Source organism: Musca domestica, unplaced genomic scaffold (genome assembly GCF_030504385.1).
Source record: "Musca domestica strain aabys unplaced genomic scaffold, Musca_domestica.polishedcontigs.V.1.1 72, whole genome shotgun sequence".
Taxonomy (NCBI): domain Eukaryota; kingdom Metazoa; phylum Arthropoda; class Insecta; order Diptera; family Muscidae; genus Musca; species Musca domestica.
In genome coordinates, this window is record NW_026712388.1 from 806,398 (window position 1) to 828,602 (window position 22,205).

The 22,205-nt window shown below is 36.5% G+C and overlaps 1 protein-coding gene across 1 annotated transcript; it reads left to right on the forward strand.

The window, feature by feature from the left end:
• The first annotated feature begins 21,327 nt into the window (after positions 1–21,327).
• Positions 21,328–21,687, forward strand: LOC101896181 (uncharacterized). Its single transcript, XM_005186356.2, has one exon. The coding sequence runs from the start codon at positions 21,328–21,330 to the stop codon at positions 21,685–21,687; it is 360 nt and encodes a 119-aa protein (XP_005186413.2).
• The last annotated feature ends 518 nt before the right edge of the window (positions 21,688–22,205 follow it).

Sequence of the window (22,205 nt, forward strand, 5' to 3'; positions counted from 1 at the left end):
CTTACCAGAAACATGAGATGAATATGGAATCGCATAAAATTGGATATAAATGTTCGATTTTCATGTAATTTTGCCCATACCAATATTTGTAGCTGTATTAGATGAAGTATGGAAATACTTCTGTCCACTATGTCTTGTACCTCACGAACACAAATTTTCTAAAAAATTATCAGATATCTCATATAAAGTGAAGGAAATATTTATATCATATTTATTTAGGACCGATATAAAATGAACAATATTGGCCCATTCCTTCGGAACCTGCTCCATATAGGGTCAATAATTTGAGTAATCATAACCCAAGTCAAAATATATTTAAATAATCGAAAATTGGCTGATGAGATTATACATCTGTCCGCTGATACTTTTTAACTTGTTTTTTTTTTATAAGAAGTAATAAATATTTTCCTTTCCAAATCACCCTAATATTGTTCACACATAAAATTCATTTTTAATATCATACAAAAGGGCCTAAAGTGGAGAGGCAATAAAGAACAAAAATGAATTTTTTCATGAAAATCTTTGTATATTTCATGGACAATGCCGTGCGTTTTATTTGGGTTTATTTTCTTTGCATTGCCCATCAAATACTTGCACGCATTTCCATTTACACCTCATCATACCGAAATTGATTTAAAACAGAGCAGTGTTGTTGGTGGAAAAACAATTTGATTGAAAATATGAAAGAATATTCGTTAATATTTGATTAAATGCCGGCCAGGCACTTATCGATTGTTCAATATCCAAAATGTTGAATACCAAAAAAGAAAATGGAGCGAAATCTGTAAAAATTGAGAAATTTTAATTGGTCGACCAGTTGGGGACAATCGGAAAGGGATTTTATTTTTTAATAAAACAATGAAACTGTAAGGGTAAATGTTGTTTTATACCCTACACCACAAGGGGGTCAGGGTATTATGTCTTTGTGCATTTGTTTGTAACAGGCAAAAGAAAACAAGATAGACCCATAGTTCCTTTTGATGATCTGCATAGAATCACATTCTGAATCGATTTATGCATGTCCGCCTGTCCGTCCGTCGGTCCGTTCGTCCGTCCGTACATGTATTTTTGTAAACGAAGTACAGTTCGCATTTATTGCCCGATCCAGATGAAATTTTGCACAAATCATTTGTTTTGTCTAAGGATGAACCCTATTGAAATTGGAGATAATCGGTACAAATTTAGATATAGCTCCCATATATATCTTCGTCCGATTTGCCTTTTATTGTGCATCAAACGTGTAATATCAGCCCGAATTGTATGGAATTCTGCATATACACCCAAATTAGGCCTGAAAATAAGTATGCCAAATTTGATCGAAATCGGTTCAGATATAGCTATAGCTCCCATATATATAGTTCATCCGATTTGTTATTTTTGTCCTCCGCAGCCGTAATATGCACTCTGTAACAACAATATTTGAGGAAATATATCAAATGCAGCTTAGAAATACCATTGGTAAATTTTGGATATAGCTCCCATGTATAACTTCGTCGGATTTACCTTTTATTGTGCACCAAACGTCTAATATTTGCTCAAATGGGATGGAATTTGGCACTTACGACCGAATTGAGTCTAGAAGCTAGTATGTCAAATTTGGTGAAGATCGGTTCGAACATAGCCATAGCTCCCATATATATTGTTCATCCGATTTGTTACCCACAGCCGTAATATGCCCTCCTTAACAACGATATTCAGGGAAATATATCAAATACAGCTCAGAAATATCTTTGCCAAATTTTATTGAGATCGGTTCAGATTTGGATATATCTTTATCCGATTTTAAACTAATTGTGGACCAAATGGGCAATACAAGTCCGAATTTAAAAGATACAAATGCTTCGGCATATTTAGTCCTTTAAACTTTAAATTATAATCATATCGTGTATGATTGAATTCTCCCATAAAAACTTTTAATTGTTATGTGGAGCTCTACTAAATTAGCAAAGTGGTGTAGGGTATAGTAAAGTCGGCCCCACCCGACTTTAGGACTTTCTTTACTACTTTAATTATTAAGAATTTATTTTGAAATAAAAATTGAAAAAAAAAATCTGAAAATTATTTTAGAAACAAAGTAAAGTTATTTTTTGTAAGGAGCTTTCCCCTCCCACATGGTCCTCTCTCTGCTAATTGACCAGTTCCATTGTAATCGCTATAGCAGTTGACCCCATTTCCCACATAAATGTACAATTACCTACTTACCCTCCAATGTAAGCCAAAAACCACTACACAAGTTAATTAAGCTTAATAATGCTCACGCTTATCTCTAGTTCTTACAGCTACGGCTTTTGCTCTCTTATCCGCACCACTTAAACCACTCTCTCTCCCTCCAAGGAAAATTGTACATTATTGTCTTCATTGTTATTACAAGCATTTGCTCCAACTTTTGTTGTAAATTTAATTTGCTCAAGAAAAGATTTTTTTGGCCGAACATGTAAAGCATTTGCATAAATCTGCCCCGCCGCTGCACTTGTTGTGGCAGCTGCATTTAAATGGCCCATTGCTGCTGTTGAGCATCTTCATCAGGGCTGAGCATTTTCAGTTAATTGTTCATGATTTATGGCCATGTTTATTTTGGCGGCAATTGTATGGCGGTGGTCGCCTCCCATTTGATTGCAATATTCGTGTGCCTCAGGAAACAGATGGGCGATTTCCTGGGTGTCCAACAACAACAGCAACGACAACACCACCACCAACAGCCTACATATGTTGATTTTCACACAGATGCATATGTTTTGTGATGCTGTGACAACAACAACGACGACGACGACTCTTGACCTGTCTGCCAATTTGCTCTTTTATGTGCGACATCACACGCACACACACACATGTAAATCGAGTGGGTGGCCCTTTGTAGTGATGTTAATTATTGTGTGTGTGATCCTTGAGAAGAATGCAACTTTTTCACCCATCTGAGACAAAAGGCTGATAATAGTGTTCTCATGTATGAACGAGGGTTGGGGGAAGAATGCCCTTGCATTTTATACCAAGAAGACCATAAAATGGTCTTCTCAACCTCAAGAACTTCTGGTATAGAAGAAGACCTAAAGGTCTTCTCGTATAGAAGAAGACCTAGAGGTCTTCTCATATAGAGGAAGACCCCAAGGTCTTCTCGTATAGAGGAAGACCCCAAGGCCTTCTCGTATACAGGAAGACCCTTAGGTCTTTTCGTATAGAAGAAGACCTCAGGGTCTTTTCATATAGAAGAAGAAAGGTCTTCTCTTACAAAAGACCTCAAGGTCTTCTCGTATAGAAGAAGACCTCAAGGTCTTCTCGTATAGAAGAAGACCTCAAGGTCTTCTCGTATAGAAGAAGACCTCAAGGTCTTCTCGCATAGAAGAAGACCTCAAGGTCTTCTCGTATAGAGGGAGACCTCAAGGTCTTCTCGTATAGAGGGAGACCTCAAGGTCTTCTCGTATAGAGGGAGACCTCAAGATCTTCTCGTATAGAGGGAGACCTCAAGGTCTTCTCGTATAGAGGGAGACCTCAAGGTCTTCTCGTATAGAGGGAGACCTCAAGGTCTTCTAGTATAGAAGAAGACCTCAAAAGGTCTTCTAGTATAGAAGAAGACCTCAAGAGGTCTTCTAGTATAGAAGAAGACCTCAGGAGGTCTTCTAGTATAGAAGAAGACCTCAGGAGGTCTTCTAGTATAGAAAAGACCTCAAGAGGTCTTCCAGTATAGAAGAAGACCTCAAGAGGTCTTCTAGTATAGAAGAAGACCTCAAGAGGTCTTCTAGTATAGAAGAAGACCTCAAGGTCTTCTCGCATAGAAGAAGACCTCAAGGTCTTCTCGTATAGAGGGAGACCTCAAGGTCTTCTTGTATAGAAGAAGACCTCAAGAGGTCTTCTAGTATAGAAGAAGACCTCAAAAGGTCTTCTCGTATAGAAGACCTCCAGGTCTTCTCGTATAGAAGACCTCTAGGTCTTCTCGTATGGAAGACCTCTAGGTCTTCTCGTATAGAAGACCTCTAGGTCTTCTCGTATAGAAGACCTCTAGGTCTTCTCGTATAGAAGACCTCTAGGTCTTCTCGTATGGAAGAACTCTAGGTCTTCTCGTATAGAGGAAGACCCTAAGGTCTTCTCGAATAGAGGAAGACCCTAAGGTCTTCTCGTATAGAGAACGACCCTAAGGTCTTCTTGTATATAAGAAGACCTCAAGGTCTTCTCGTATAGAAGAAGACCTCAAAGTCTTCTCGTATAGAAGAAGACCTCAAGGTATTCGCGTATAGATGAAGACCTCAAGGTCTTCTCGTATAGAAGAAGACCTCAAGGTCTTCTCGTACAGAAGAAGACCTCAAAGTCTTCTAGTATAGAAGGCCTCAAATTCTTCTAGTATAGAAGACCTCAAGGTCTTCTAGTATAGAAGAAGATCTCAAGGTCTTCTCGTATAGAAGAAGACCTCAAGGTCTTCTCGTATAGTAGAAGACCTCAAGGTCTTCTCGTATAGAAGAAGACCTCAAGGTCTTCTCGTATAGAAGAAGACCTCAAGGTCTTCTCGTATAGAAGAAGACCTCAAGGTCTTCTCGTATAGAAGAAGACCTCAAGGTCTTCTCGTATAGAAGAAGACCTCGAAATATTCTCGTATAGAAGAAGACCTCAAGGTCTTCTCGTATAGAAGAAGACCTCAAGGTCTTCTAGTATAGAGGAAGACCTCAAGGTCTTCTCGTATAGAGGAAACCTCAAAGTCTTCTCGTATAGACCTCAAGGTCTTCTCGTCTATAAGAAGACCTCAAGGTCTTCTCGTCTAGAAGAAGACCTCAAGGTTTTCTCGTCTAGAAGAAGACCTCAAGGTTTTCTCGTATAGAAGACAATTTTAAAGGTATTTTATACATGAAGCAATTCTATACGATTTCTTTTGACTTCTTGACTTCCCTCCCCACCCTCCATACATTTTCTGGAACGCTACCGGCAAAAATTATTCATATCCTTAATTTTCCTATTATTCACTCATGACATCGTTTCATGCATCATGGCTAACGGTAAAATATGCATATCAAACACAATTCTTTATATTCCTTACATTTGCCTCGAATGTGCCACGAATTCAAAATTAAGTTAATCTCAATATTTTTGGACCAGCCACAATTAAATGTGAAATGTTAACTCAAACCAATTTTTGTAAAAATTCAACAAATCCCACATATCACACCGCGTGAAGAAATTCAATTAATATTTTTTTTGGGGCGCATTCTTTCATTCGTGAACTGTGTATTCCACCGCCTATTCACTATTCACGGCGGATACGCAAACCAAACGAACTATTCAATTTGCCATCTATTCAGCGGCATTGAAGAACAGGATTCAATTTATTTTGATTCGAGCTATCAACGAAGGAAAACTCTTTCTCTCTCTCTCTGTTTTTGTGACTACGTCACATATCATATCACATCTATGCCATACAACTCTCAGTTTCAACTTCAAAACAGATTGTCTCCTATTCACAGTCGAGCGAAAAACTCAAGCAGTGTTTTTGTTGCCCCGGCAGTTTTTCGTGTGTGAGTAGTGCTGTCGCTAGTTTGTATGCCTTTTTAATACGGCAAAGTAATTGGAGCCTATTCATGTCAGCTTTCAGTTTTTAGAGTTTTTCAATGCGATTCCTTGTTTCTATTGAAGTTCTATTGGGGGTGGTTGGTGTTAGGTTTCAAGTCAGTGAATCGAGAGACTGCTAGCCGAGTGTGGAATTGTCGAAGAGGTGTCGTCTATGATTGGAGAGGTCTATGAATCTAGCAGATTGGTGGCGTATTCACCAATTGCACTACTTAATAAATGATTGCATTCATCATATTCTGTTATTTGTATTTATATTTGATGCAGGACAAAAATTAAAATTGAATATTCCCAATATTTTCGTCATATTTATGGTAATGCTATTCTACATACCTACCTCTTTGTAGCATTTAATTATTACCAATTATTTAGAATTTAGAAAAATGCATGGCAAGATAGCGTGTGGTGGTCGCCCAGAAATTTCAAACCGTAGGCATTTTGTTTCAGCTTTAGCTTCACCCTATATAGTTTTGTGTTCTCTCACGTTAGCTACTCTTTGGTTGGTTGTATGGGGCCTTCAATTTAACCTTTACAGCATATTTAATAAGTAAAAAAAAGAAGCTAGGTTCGGCCGGGCCTCTACCATATGGAAGGAATTTGCAAAATGTTAAGAAAATTTTGTCGAAAAATAACTCTCAAATTAACACCGTTATAGGGGGGTTATACGAAGACTTCGTTATAGTTTGGCATAGGAAATACGAAATTTTAAACAATATCGGTGAATATTATCTCTAAAATCATCAACATACTGAATATAGGGACTATTCGAGTGCATGGACCTGCATAAGTAATTTTTAGTAATATTTTGTAGTACCCATTAACATCTCCCACTGCGAAGTTTGAAACGATTCCGGTGAATAATGTCTCTAAAACCATTAAAATACCGAATATTGAGAGGTATCGTTACAGGAACTGCATAGACAATTTTCTGAAATAGGTTACAGAATCCATTACGAATTTCAAACACGAAATTTGAAAAAATTCCAGTATATAATGTATCTAATGCAACCCAAAAATACCAAATATTGGGAGAAACCGTTATATAGGGGCTATACGGAGGCGTGGACCTACATAAGTAATTTTTATCATTCATTGAAGCATTCGTTACGAACTTTAAATGCGAAATTTGAAACAGTTCCGGGGAATAATGTCTCAAAACTTCATTAAAAAACTGAATATTTAGCGGTACTGTTATATGTGGGCTATACGAAAATGTGGACCGACGTGACCCACTATCGTACTTAATCTCCCTACTTTCAAAATACACTTGTGTGAAAAATTTTACCTCTTTACCTCAATTCGTTCAAAATATAGCATGCTTACAACATACAGACGGACAGACAGAGATGGTGGAGGTTATAAAAACAACTGCCCTAAGCTTCTCTATTGAAAATATAGGTCCCTGAATATACTCCAGGAAATTTCCAAAATTTATTATACGACTTGGAATTCCTCATCGAAATAAGGGGTTTAGAGTGTAGATCTCTTTGAACGGAATCGGTTTTAGGACGATCTTTCTCTTTGTCGGACTGACTGGTGTGTACGATAATTAATGCAGGGAGTATACCGTTTAGTCCAAACGTGGTACATCGAAATATTATTGTCCAAATTAGTTCTAGTTCCACAAAAGGGGTCAACATTCTCACTGAGAATAATTTATCTCATAGAACAAGAAAGAATCATCTGATTGTTTTTAAACTTAGAAAATCCTAATATGTGTATCAGTGCTAGGTCAGGCGATAATATCGACAAACACCATTAAGCACCTCCCTACGAATTTTAAATATATATTTCAATAAATGGACAACAACTGAACTGATACTTTTTAACTTGTTTCTTATTGATCCTTAAAATGCTTTGAAATGTCTCCAGATGTTTATGCTTCTTAAATTGATCCAAATTTTCTTGATTCTACATTCTATCAAAGAAGTTTATATAACAAACCCGCACACATACATCGAAAAGTCGATGCCTCCAAAACGAGTCACTGTTAAGAGTTGATTTTTTCCAGAGGTATAACTAGTCCATTTTTTATACCCTCAGTCATGTGGCAAGAAAGTGTATGTATCATTTGATACGGACAAAACATGCCTCATCGAAATAATTGCTTTAGACACTAGGCCTCTTTGGACCAAATCAGTTTCAGGATATTTGGAGTCGATCTAGCGATATCCGTCCATCCGTCTTTCTGGTTTGGGTGGTGCGTATGATAACTCTCGAAGGGAGTATCCGATTTGATCCTAACTTGGTATATCGTAATATTATTGTCAAACTTAGATCGAGTTCGGAGATTGGCAATATCGGTCCACGCTTGCCAGTACCTCCAATACAAACAAAAAAATAAAATAAAAATAAATAAAAAAATAATTTACTGGACAGAAGGAGAAAGGATAATTCGATTCTGTACCAACTGCGCGAATCCTAATATTTTAATCAATGCTAGATCAGGCCGAAAATGGACAATATCGGTCCACTCCATCAAGTCTCCCCACAAAGGGTCTACATGTTGTATAATTATAACTCTTATAAAATGTGATGTAAAAGTCCGGTTGCCTTCAAATTACACAATATCTGGTGTGAAGATGGAATATATCGGTTCACTCCTTCTGGTACCTCCCGCACAAAGGGTCAACATTTTGAACATCGATGAAGATTATAAAACCCGAAATTAACATCCGATTTCATTCAGACTTGGCACATCTTAATATTTCTATTAACACAAGATCTGCTATAAAGATGGTAATGATCGGAACATTCCTTCGTCATAAAGGGTCAAAGTTTTGAATAATCAAAACGATCATAAAATCCGAAATAAGCATCCGGTTCTCTTCATATTTCACACATCCTATTATTTCCATCAGCACAAGATCTGCTGAGAAGATGGGATATATCGGTCCACTCCATCTGGTACCTCCACCACAGAGGGTCAAAATTTTAAATAATCATGAAGCTCATAAAACGCGAAATTAACATCCGATTCCATTCAGACTTAGAACATCTCAATATTTCTATCAACACAAGATCTGTTATAAAGTTGGTGGAGATCGGGTCATTTTTTCTGGTACCTCGACCAACTTGAGTTTCAAGACTTTAACAAGATCTGTTGTGAAGATCATACATATCTGCGAATTCCTTCTGGTACCTCACAAAGGGTGACAATTTCTCTGTCAAAACTTCCGAAACAACCATTTCACATAAGCAGAAACGCGAGATGAATGTGGAGTTTATTTATTTCATATAAAATTGGATATAAATGTTCAATTTTTTTTTTTTAATTTTGTCTATATCAATATTTTGATAAGTATTAGATGACACATAAAAATGGAATACTTCCTTCGACTTTATCTGGTACCTTACGCAGACATATCTCATATAAAGTGAAGGAAGTAACCAATATATATCTGGCACTTCACAATATATATAAATTTTTTTTTGGTCCGATAGGAAATGGACAATATTGGTCCATTCCTTTGAAACCTACTCCATAGAGTGAATAATCATAACAGAGGTCAAAATACATATATGATCGGCTCAGCCTAACGTAGCTTTATTTTTCCTTGTAAAGATGTTTTGTTGTACAAATTTGTCATCCTGCACTAAAACCGTGTATTAACTGCAGATTTTTTAAAAACATTTTTAAGGGCTTTCTGAAAATTTTCAGTTTAAATACATTCTTGGCCAAAAAGAAAAACAATTATATTAACACTTTTTTGTGTATTTCTGGAGCCAACAATGGATTTTTTTCGAGACAATACAAGCCCTACTTTTGATCGCATATGATTAGTAATGGTATAGGGCTATGCTGAGCAAAAATTCGCATTCAAAATCGGGTTATTAGCCCATATTTTTAACAAGGACACATCGCAGGAAAGGATTGTTCCTTGCTACTAAATTATTGATTAATAACCACTTACAAACCGACATCCCGTGGCAAAATTATATAAATGAGTACTTATTTAATCAAATTAAGCGTCAGCATGCAATTTTTGAAAATAGCGGTTTGGTATCTCGAGATTATTCACAGGTTTTCAATTTTTTTTACGGCATTTAATACATTTTCAAAATATATACTTTCATTCATTCCAATAAGAGAGATATTTGAACTTACCTCATTGGAACAATCCATTTCATTGATTAAAAGAAAATAATATAGAAAAAAAAACAACCACAAAAACAGAGAATAAAATAATAATAATAACATCTTCCGACACAACATCAAAGAGAGTTAGTGTGTGTGTGTGAGTACATTTTTTTATAACATTTTTTATTTGCAATACAAAATAAGGACATCATCAAAATTGTTATCCTGCTGTTCGTTGGTGTCTGCACCCAACTAGTTGACATCCATCGGAGAAATGTTTTGTGGCAAATAGCTGGCGATGATTATATTGACAGCGCTTGTTATGGAGGAAACTTCTGTTGTTTGACAGATTTTGTTTTCAATAATACAGACAAAAAAAAAAAAAAAACTCGACGATAACAATGAACTCAACGACAATTGTCAGACATCAGAATTGTGACATCGAAGTTTTTCATTTCTGGAGTATCGAGATGACAGTTCATCACAATTTCTTTAGTCAGTGAACTAACCGCAGAAGAAAATGTAGTGACAATTGTTGAAAAGGATCCTACTTCTGTCACTGCACAAAGAACGAATGAAATCCTGAACAATATAATAAAAATAATAACAATAACAATGCAAGGCAATAAACTTATGAACTGTCCATGAATGACCAGTTCAGTTTATTTTCCGATTCTTTGCTTCATCTCAGGCAAAAAAATCAAATAACAGCGAAAATGACAGGGTATTGAGAAAATTGACAAAGATAATAATAATCATGTGGTTGAGATGATAATGAAATGAATATCTTGCCAAAGGACCACGTGAAAATGTGTGTCACGTTAGTGGATGTAATGGCAGAACGTGTAAAGATAATGATGAAAAATTACTCCAACAAAGAGATTGACATTTCAACTATATTAAGTGGATTTATGTTGACAGAATCTTAAGTTATGGTTTGACTGGAGTTCTTCGAAAAGAAATTGCAACGGGAATAATTTATGGAATTGTAGAAATTTGAAATGTAGTAAGGAAATAAATGAATAGAAAATTTCAAATTTTCACTCTTAGTGAAAAATATTTCGAATGTTAAGGAAAGAGTGGTATCAGCAAAAAAAATAAAAATAATAATAATAATAAAAAAATAAATAAAAAATAAACTTGCCTCCCCATTTGTTGTACTTTGAAGTCCTTGGCCTCGATTGCTAACCTAATCAGCTTCGAGTTTTTCATTGGAAAACCAGTAAAAAAACGTCAAATCGATAAATATTGATATAGGTTGAAGTAGCATTTGATCTGTTCAGGCTATTGGGTACGTGCAACCACAGTACTTCTAGTAGCACTCCTAAAGCCTAGACACCATTACCCTCTCTAACTCTTTGACGATATACCCGGGCATAACCTATATATAATAGTGTCTAGGCTTAGGGAGTGCTATTCCGAATGAACATCGCCGCATCAATTTGGTTTTATTGAGGGTAGAAGTACTGTGGTTGCACGTGCCCAATAGCCTGAACAAATCAAATGCTAAGTAGGTCGTGGGAGTTTTCGTCAACTTTAAAGGTGCATTGACTTCCTTTTATGGAACAGGGTGTTCACGAGGCTGTTAGCGATCGCTTGTCAGAAAATTGTACTTTGGTCTGGTTACTTTCGGGAGAAAGAATGGCTTGTGCCATGGGATCCAGTTCTTCGGTCTGTGCCCTTTTCATTTTGAACCTCATTATGGATTTTCTGCTGCGGGAGCTCTGGGAATCCTTCAAGATTTCTGCCTACGCCGACGACCTGCTCATTATAGTTAAAGGTGAGACTCGCCTCGAATAGGGGACTATTGGTAAGCAGGCAATGCGTAGAGTACAGACACGAAGAGAACGAGTTAGCGTTGAGGTTACGAAATGAAGACATGATGCTGAAACGCAGACTTATTCATAGTCGACCTTGGCTTATACGAAGTATGGTAGGGTATTATAAGACACTTGGGTGCCAACATGACGGATAGACTGAATTTCCTGGTGCACACGATATTATTAATGTGAAGCTAGCTGATGTGAAGCGTATGCTAAAATTCATTTGATTCGGACTGACCCATGTGGTAAACAATACTTATTAAGTCGCACGCCATTATATATGGGAGCTATATCCACATTTTATCCGATTATCACAAATTTCAATAGGATTCGTCCTTAGGCCAAACAAATTATTTGTAAAAAATTGTACCTTCATCATTTCATTTCACCCAGGCCTTCGAAAAACTCGCTCAAATTTGTTCAAAGAGAGAAACTCACTCGGAATCGTGCGCGTGCACTCAAGAGAGCAAAAATATTATCACCCACCTCCCTCCCCCTCTCCCTCTCCTCCCCTTTCTTCTCCCACATTCCCTACTTTCCTCCATATCTCCCTCTTCCCCATCTCCCCCTCTTCCCCATCTCCCCCTCTTCCCCATATCATCTTCTTGTACAGTACACAGCAACATCAAAACCCGTTTGCTGTTCCACACATATATCAAGAAGCAAACTATGTTTTATACCCTCAGCCATATGGCTAGAGAGGGTGTCCGTCGGTCTTAATCTCTGTCTGGCTGGCTGGTGCGCACGGTAATTATCGCAGGGAGTATCCGATTTGGCCCAAACTTTGTACATCGTAATAATTGAGTTTGGAGATGGGTACCGTTTTGATACCTCCACCACAAAAGGTTAAACATTTCAAATAAAATATCTTGCTTCTTAGAAAGAGAAAGGATCATCCGATTTGCAAATCCCATTATTTTCATTAGTTCTAGATAATATGCGAAAATGGCCAAATCTTGGCCCACTCCATCAAGTACCTCACCCACAAAGGGTAAAAATTTTAAATATTATAGCTCTTATTAAATGTGAAATATAAGTTCGATTTTTACACACGTTCTAATATTTTTGCTAGCACAAGATCTGGTGTGAATATGGGCTATATCGGTTATTCTGGTACCTCCTCCACAACTCGTCAAAATTTTGATTAGCCATGAAGCTCATTAAATATGCACCCGATGCCTTTCAAACTCAGCATATCCTAATGCGTCTATTAATACAAGATCTGTTGTGAAGATGGAATGTATTGGAGGACCCCGGGCGCCTGAAACATTGACCTCGTCGTTAAAATTCATAAAATCTCTTGACTGTTTTGCTTTCTGCGATTTTTTCTGTACTGACATGTGCCATGAGCTCTCCAAGCGATTCGTTCACTCTGCAATTCTTCTGTTTCTTGCCTCCCACAATTCGTTCACTTCCTGATACCGAAAATTGTCGTGCCGGAATATCATTAAGCCGACCACTATCTGAAGAAGAGCAAACCGGCTCCATTTACCAAAGTATTATTAACATGAGTATCATCAACATGAGCTCGAAACTATCTAGCCGTTTGCTGTATTGTCCATTCCGAAAATGCTACCAAATGTTACCAACATTTTTTATACCTTTAGGTCTATGGACTTATGTTATTTGATTCGGCCAAAATGTGTCGTCGAAATAACGGTTTTGGACCCTAGGTCTCTTTGAAAGAAATTCGTTTCAGGAGAATTGGAGACGATATAGGGTTGTCAGTCCATCTGCCTTTCTGACTGGTGAGCACAATAACTCTTAGAGGAAGTATCCGATTTCTCCAAACCTAGTAACTCGTAACATTATTCTTAAACTTTGATCGAGTTCGGTGGTGGTCAATAGCGGTTCACCCATTTTGGTAGCTTCCTCTGAAATGGTCAAATTATGGTAAAATTATTTACTGCACAGAAAAGGAAAGTGTCATCCAATTTGAATTTTCTGACTTTGAAAATCGTAATTTCGGTATCAATGCAAGGTCGGGTGCGAGAATGAACAATATCGGACCACTTCTTCTAGTAACTTCCTCCCCCCATAAAGGTTTGACTTCAACTTTTGCACAGCACAATATTTCTAAAATCCTAGGTCTGTTATAAAGATAGAATGGATTTTTTTGATACGTAGGAGGTAACAGGTAAAATTTTTGAATAAGTATCCGATTGACATAAGTATCCGATTTTTTTTTTTGAAACTTCGCACATTCCACTTTTTGTACTAATACTCAATCTGTAGTGAATATAGTATATATTAGTCCAATTCTTCCGAAATCTCCCCTAAAAAGGGTCAAAATTTTGAAACTCTCAAAAAATTCAAATTTTTTACTGATATTTCCTTTAATTTCGAACCATGTTATGGTGCCACGAAAATTAGATAGATATTCGCGGAAGAGACTCATCAGTCCATTACTTCTGGTATATCCCCACAACGTGTTAATATTTTGAATAATTTTGACTTTCATAAAATTCGAAGGAATATCTTCCCCGTTCAATTCAAAATTCGCACATTTCAATATTTGTACTAACATAAGAAAAAGGGTTAAGTTGGGATTTGCTGGTCCAATCGGTGGGGTACGTTCCAGAAATATCCTTCCATTGAGTGATTTGTGGGTCAATATTTTCTAAGACAACTTGAGAAAAATGGGTGGAATTTTTACAAAAAATTTAATGTTCTCTTAAAAATCCTATTATTTAATGTCATTATTTTTTGTGTTTTCATTATTTAACATTTATAGCATTATTATAATATTTTCATTTCAATATGTTAAACAAAGTTCAATGCTTTTAACATGTCATCTTCGTCACCTACCGAACTGTGTGTGTCCCAACATTGTGTTAATGCATTGATGCAAAACTTTAATGCCTCTTCTAATGGCTTCCGAAATCCATTTTCCTGATTGCCAATAATCCTCTTAACAAACATAAATTACACTTCATAATCACACAGCGTTTGGTGCTCTGTTCGAAGAAAGTGTTTGTCTTGGTCGGATGATAAATAAATATTCATAATAAACTATACCAACAACAATGATATCAAAATGGGTATAGATTATTTTTCAATCAATAAAGCGATTACCAGGGAATGCTAACATGACAGGATGAAAGGAATTTCAATTTTTTCAATGACATAAGAGTGTCAATGGAATATGTATAGGTCGGTGTCAAATACCTTCTATATATACAAAACATTTATATAATAATTTCGATATTTTCAATGAAGGTATACACCCTTAGCATTTATCCACTAAAATATTTTTTTTTTTGGGAATCTTGGCCGTTAGTCGGAGATGTACCAGGATTATTGATAGGTAAATCCCTACTTCATACTAGATTTCGAAATTCCGGCCATCACTTTAATTAGTTATTCAAAATTTAAACATTTTTTGGGGGGAGATGCGAAAAGAAGTGGACCGATATTATCCACGTTCGCAACGACATAACTGTAATTAAAAAATAGTGCGATGTGTGAGGTTTGGACTACATAATTTCAGCATTTTATGCTTTTGCTGGGGAGGTACCACAAGAAGTGGGTACAAGATATAATATGATAGCACCAGTTCTTTATTTGTTAAAAAATTGTTATTTAAAACTTAGTCTCATTGTAGGGAAAGGTGCAAGTAGAATATTTGCGTGATTCAAATAAAACAGCACATCTAGTTTGAACTAAATAAGTTAAAAGTATCAGTTGGTTTTGTTGACAGATGTATACCTCCAGCCTTGAGTTATGATTATTATGGGGGAGCTTCCGAAGCATTTGGTCAATATTGACCAATTCGTATCTGACCTAAGACTGATAAAAATATCACAACGTGCCAGATTTGGACTATATCGACTACTTCCTATACTTTATATGAGGTGTGTGCAATTTTTTTGGAACATGTGGAAATATGCGTGAGGTACCCGATATAGCGGACCGAAATATTCCACTTTATGTAATACTGATAAAAATATTGAAAGGTGCAAAATTTTAAGAAAGTCTAACATTTATATCCAAATTTAATTCGAAATCGTAAATTCCGATAAATTACATATTCATATCAGATGTCTGGTTGGAAAAAAATATTTTGAAGTAGAAAGTTGTAAAGAATTGCCGACTTGTTTCGCATATGACAGACAAAAGTAATGAAAATTGTGACCCTTTACGGATAAGTACCAGAAGGGGTTGCCAGATATTTATAATCTCAACAACAGATTTTATAGCTGGCAAAAATATTTCGATGTGTGAAATTTGATGGGTGGTGGATGCTTATTTTGCGTTTAGTTTTTCAAAATGTTGAACCCTTTTGGGCGGAAGTACAAGAAGTAGTGCACCACCCATATATTCCATCTTCACAGCAGATCTTGTGTTAGTAGAAATAATTGGATGTGTGAAATATGAGAAAAAGCGTTTGCTTATTTCGGATTTTATAATCGTTTTGGTCTTCAAAACATTGACTATTTGTAGCAAAGGTATCAGAAAGAATGGTCCGATCTCTATTTTCCAAAAAAATCCCCTATTATAGGTCCTTGAATAATCTTTTTTTTTTCGAACAACAAAAGAAAAGGTCCATAAGTCCTTTATCAAAAAAAAAGCACGCACATATGTTCTTAAAAATCTTTTGGTTCTTGAAGAAATATTTTTCAAAAAATCGCGAACATATCCTTGGTCCTTGAAAAATATTAAAAATACACGTACATAGATCTTGGAAAAATCCGTTGGTCCTTGAAAATATATTTGTTAAAAAAAACAACGCAGGCAGATCCTTGAAAATCCTTTAATTATTGAAAAATATTTCGTTCTCCAAAATATTCAAAATTCTCAGTTCATAAATAATCCTTGCACATAGTTCCTTATAAACGGTTTTGTTCTTAAAAAAATATTTTTCAAAAAATAACAGCTCATATAATCTTTAGTCCTTAAAAACATATTTTCCAAAAACACGCACAAAATTCTTTGGTCCTCAAACAAATATTTTCCAAAAAATTGCCGATCATATAACCTTTTGTCCTGAAAAAAATATATTTTAAAAAAACGCATAAGCACACACATGTAAATCCTGTTCTTAAACAAATATTTTTAAAAAATTCAACGTTCATAGGTCGTTTGGTCTTTAAAAATATTTTTAATAATACGAGTTCATATATACTTTGTCCCTTGGCTAAATAGTTCCCAGTTGATGAGGTAAACCGATATTATCCATTTTCGCTCCTGATCTAGCACTGATGCAAATACTAGGATTTGCAATTTTGATGCAATATTGGATTATCCTTTCTTTTTCTGTGCTCTATAATATATATATTTTTTTTTGAAAATTTCGACCTTTTATGGTGGACGTACCAGAACGAGTGGACCGATATTGCCCATCTCCAAATTCGATTTAAGTTAGATATTACGATGTACCAAGTTTGGAATCGGATACTCCCTTTCAGAGTTATCATGAGCACCATCCAGATAGACAGCTCTAGATTGACTCCAAATTTATTATTTAGAAATTCACGATTATGGCTGTAAAGAAGGCCCTTGAAATTTTAAAAAAGTTCCATGGTTATAGTAAATGTGGAAATATATTTTAATACCCTCCACCATTTCGTTTGTAACACCTTGAAATATACATTGTCGACCCCACAAAGTATATATATTCTTATTCAGAAAAAAATTCTATGTCGCTTTAGCGATGTCCATCCGACTCTCCGCCTGTCCGTCTGTGGAAATCACTCTATGAAGTAGGTTGATAACATTTTACTCAAATGAGTACTATGTCTGCAGGACTTTTGGTGTTAAAAATGGGCCATGTAGGACCATCTTCGGTATTTTGATGATTTTAGCAACATTATTAACCGGAATTGTTTCAAATTTGATATTTGAAGTTCGTAAAGGATACTACAGCCTATGACAGAAAATTGTCCGTGCAGGTCCACGTTTTCGTATAGCCCCCATATAACGGTACCTCCTGATCTTCGGTATTATGATGATTTTAGCGACATTATTCACCGGAATTGTTTCAAATTTGGTATTTGATGTTCGTAATAGATACTGCAGCTTAAGACAGAAAATTGTCTGTTTAGGTCCACGTCTTCCTATAGCCTCCATATAACGGTACCTCCCGGTATTCGGTATTTTGATGATTTCAGCGACATTATTCACCGACTTTTTTTAAGTTTCACATTTGAATTATGTAAAGGCTTATGACAAAAGTTGGCTATACAGGTCCACGTCTTTCATATAGAACCTATTATAACGGCAACATTCGGCATTTTTAAGATTTTAACAGCATTTTTAATGGATGAATGAAAATTGCCATATTCGTTCCAAATAGTTGAGGGTATTCAAAGATCGGACCTGCCGAACTTTCACCTTGTTTACTTGTTTAATCTTTAAAATCCCTTAAAAAATTTACAATTATGATAATAAACCCCTTGAAATTTCTATTTAAAAAAATTACTATTATAAGTAATGTGACCCAACACTCTTTAAAATTTTGCAATAATAACCCTGAAGCCTTTTGAAAAATATTCTTTAACCATAATGGCTTCCATGGTTCTTGAAAAGTTCCCTATTACTGCTCCAAAGGGACTTGGAAAATATTCTTTAAAAGTCCTTTTTCATAGCCGAGAAAGCATCTGAAAAATATTTATGTAAAAAAAACCACAATTACGGTCCTTGCGAATTTTTCTTTCAAAGTCTATGATTATGGCCTAAAGACCCATAAAAAACACTCTTTTAAAGATTCCCGGTTATTGTTCTAAATTCTATTATAATTAGAAGACCTTCAAGGGGTTTACCTATTGTAGATACTCAAATGGTCTTCTATTTACAAATTACTTATAGAAGGCCTTATATTTCAATGACTTACAGGATGACGACCTGAGGTTCTTGGGTATAATATATGGAAAAGTTTATCATTTTGGATGTGGGACTCCCCAAAATGGGATTCTGCGAAAATTCCTGTATAAAGGGTCTTATATGTTATAGCGACCACAGGAGGTTTTCAAAAGGCTGGTACACACATAAATATAGACACAACCTTCTAATTTCATTCTATTCAAACCTGTTTTATTTTATTAAATTTTACTCGCCCCATATATATTAAAGATAGATTAATTATTCTCTCCCATACACCACTTTCTGGTCAGGTTCTAGTTCAAAGACCTTTTTGAAATTAAACAATGAATTTCTTCTAATAAAATAAATGGCACATGGTATAGACAAAAAAGCCCCTTGGAATTTGACAAGAATGAAAAAAAGAAAACAATACTTGTTTTAAGTCTGAATTATGGCGAAACGTCAGCACATGCGCGTACTTGCAGTTACTACGAATCTGGTGGGATTGAGTGAAATTGAAAATTTCGTACAATATTGTAAGAACTGGGACTATAATAATTTATTAATGCCAGATGACACCACATGTTAGAGTCATATGTAAAGTGAATTTTTCTAAATTCATAAGGGTCTTGAATGGATCGGACACTGAAATTTCAAAATGGCTTCTAAAAGCATGATTATATTTCGCTCCAAAATTTAAAAACTGCATCCCTTGTCTATTTTTAAAGAATTATCTTCATCGGGGTAGTATCAGATTAATAAAAGATTCTTTAATTTTTTATATATACAGGGTGAGACGAAAAATGTGCAACAAAGTCAAACGCCAAATTTTTTAACATTTGTTTTTAAATTTTATTGAATGAAGCAAAAAATGTCGGAAATAGCATCAAATTATAGAATCTGTTAAGATTTGTTCGAATTTGTCACCTTTGGCACGAACTATGGCCTTCAAACGGTCAATGACAGCGTCGCACTTGCCCGAATGTTGCTCTGCGGTATTTTGGTCCATTCCCGGCGAAGCGCTTGCTTGAGGTGATCGACACTTTGGTAGTTTTTAGTGCCAACCTCGCTTTCCAAAATACTCCAGACACAATAGTCGAATGGATTGGTATCCGGAGATTTTAGTGGCCATTGCGCGCTGGAAATGAAGCGAAGAACCTCATTTTGTGACCATTCTTGGGTGGCGCGTGCTGAGTCCTGTTGGAATGTCCAAGGTCTACGGCCAAATTGTTTGCGTGCCCAAGGCTTTAATACACCCTCCAGAATATTTTCGCTATAATATTCGGCATTTATTCTGATGTCACGGTCGATACAATACTCCAGACACAATAGTCCAACGGATTGGTATTCGGAAATTTTGGTAATTTTGCGCTGGAAATGAAGCGAGGAACCTCATTTTGTAACCATTCTTGGGTGGCGCGTGCTGAGTCCTGTTGGAATGTCCAAGGTCTGCGGCCAAAATTTGTGCGTGCCCAAGGCACACCCTCTAGAATAATTTCGCGATAATATTCGGCATTTATTCTGATGCCACGGTCGACACAATGGTCCAGACTCAATAGTCCAACGGATTGGTATCCAGAGATTTTGGTGGCCATTGTGCACTGGAAATGAAGCGAGGAACCTCATTTTGTAACCATTCTTAGGAGGCGCGTGCGATGGTTCTGAATCCTGTTGGAATATCCAAGGTCTGCGGCCAAAATGTTTGCGTGCCCAAGGCCTTAATACACCCGATAATATTCGGCATTTATTCTTATGCCACGGTCGATTAATACGAGCGGAGAGCGACCATTGGCTGCTATTGTGGCCCACACCATCACCATGACCGGGGCTTGAGTTCTGGTGGCCAACAGAAGGTGCACATTTTCAGCTGACCTCTTGACAAGTAAACACGATCATTTTGTTTGTTTACAAACTGCTGGACAATGAATGTTTACTCATCGGAGGAAACCAAATTCGGCAGTTCACCACTTTCGGCCAAGCGAAACAACTCTTTAGCTCTTTTGAGTCTATTTTCTTTCTGTTGCGGTATAAGTTCTTGCACTTTTTGGAATTTCAAAGGCTTTACTCCGACCTCATTTTTCAATATTTTCCGAACGGAATATTGCGATATGTTCAGCTCACGAGCCATTTTTTGGCCATTGTGACAAGGGGATTCTATCAAGTCGCTTCTTCACTTTTCGAACCATTTCTGCTGATGTTGCTGCTTTCTTCCGTCCACTTCCTTGACGTCGGGCTACGCTATCAGTATCACAGTAACGAGCGATGGTACGAGACACAAAAGTTTTATTCACATTTAAATGCTGGAGTGCTCTAACGATAGCCACTTGTGGTTTTCCAGCCAAATATAAAAAAATCATACGATCACGCTTGAATCCCATCGCGAATAACAGTTTTTCTGGAAAATTCTCACGAAAACGTTTTTGTACGCTTGTAAACAATATAATAAGCTGTCACTGGAATAATTTTAACAACTGTCGGACGAGTGGCTTAGAAATGACAGCAGTCTGAAGTTGGTTGCAATTTTTTGCATCTCATCCTCTATATTCGCACATATCTCATATTCCAGGGATGTAAGGAGGAGCTCTGGAACATCTTTCGAGATACCGACAGATTTTGTGTATTTACATTGAAAAATTACATTTTTCCAATTTTGGGCCCTCGCAATGGTTCCGTATTGCATTCCCGTATACGTCACTGTAATATCATACATTTTTTTTGAAAATCGCAACAAGCATTTACAGGCGCACACACCCAGGTGCAAATATTTAAAAAATAGTCCGATTACCTACAATTTAATTCCAGTTGTCCAGTCAGTCTGTTTATCTCGTAATTGAAGTCTCACAGAAGCTGCTGTTTTTTTTTTTTTTTTTTTTTGTTATTTGCATTGGTTATCCTACAAAACCAGATGTAAGAACAAAGGCCCTATAGAGAAAACAAAAATTTATAATCTTCTAATTTATTTTGAATACATTCAATATCGAAATTTTTGGAGTATAAAATCATTTGCGATCATTTCGAAAGGCATCAGTAGGAACCTTCAAGTGTAACGAAATACAACACAACAATCGATTCGAAATGAAACTGCTCATCTGCGTTTTGGTGATCAGCTGCATTGTTGCAGCCAATGCTCAGGGTATTAGCAATGCGAATGCCATATCCATAGCTAATGCCCAAAGCTATGGTGGTGGTGGCGGTGGATACCCTGGATATGGTAGAGGTTACGGAGGTTTCCCTGGCCAGGGAATTGGCGGTGGATATGGTGGCGGTCGTTTCCATAGAGGTCGTGGAGGCTATGGCGGCGGTTATGGAGCACCGGGTGGTTATGGTGGCTATCCCGGCGGTGGCTATGGTGGTTATCCCGGCGGTGGTTATGGTGGTGCCAATTCAAATGCATACGCTAGTGCCAATGCTGGTGCCAATTCGTACGGTCGTTAAGTTGCTGGGGTGTTGTAATGAAATACTAAGTTTTTAATAAATTTTTTATATAAAAAGTTAAGAGGTTGTCTATTTGTTTGAAGGTATGAGAAGGTTTTCAGATGAGGGGGTTTTAGGGGACTTTCGTAGAAAGAAGGCCATTTACTGGTCTTCTATGCACGAAATCCCCCATTTAGAAGCTCTTCTGTAACAGGAAGACTCTTCATTCATTTTCTATGCGAAAAGTAATTTTTTAAGGTCTTGAAAAGGTCTTCCTAAGAAGGTCTTGCAACGGTTTTATAAATAGAAGACCTTTTCAAATTCTTCCATACCGAGAAAATCTTTTCAAGGTCATCTACACAGAGAAAACCTTTTTAAGGTCTTCTATACAAAGAAGACCTTTTGAATATCTTCTACACCGAGAAGACCTTTTGAAGGTCTTCTATGAAGAGAAGACATTTCAAGGTCTTCTATTCCGAGAAGACCTTTCAATGTCTTCTATTCCGAGAAGATCTTTTCAAGGTCTTCTACATAGAGAA

Coding starts and splice junctions, on each gene's coding strand:
- LOC101896181 (XM_005186356.2), top strand. CDS start 21,328: ATGAAACTGCTCATCTGCGTTTTGGTGATCAGCTGCATTGTTGCAGCC.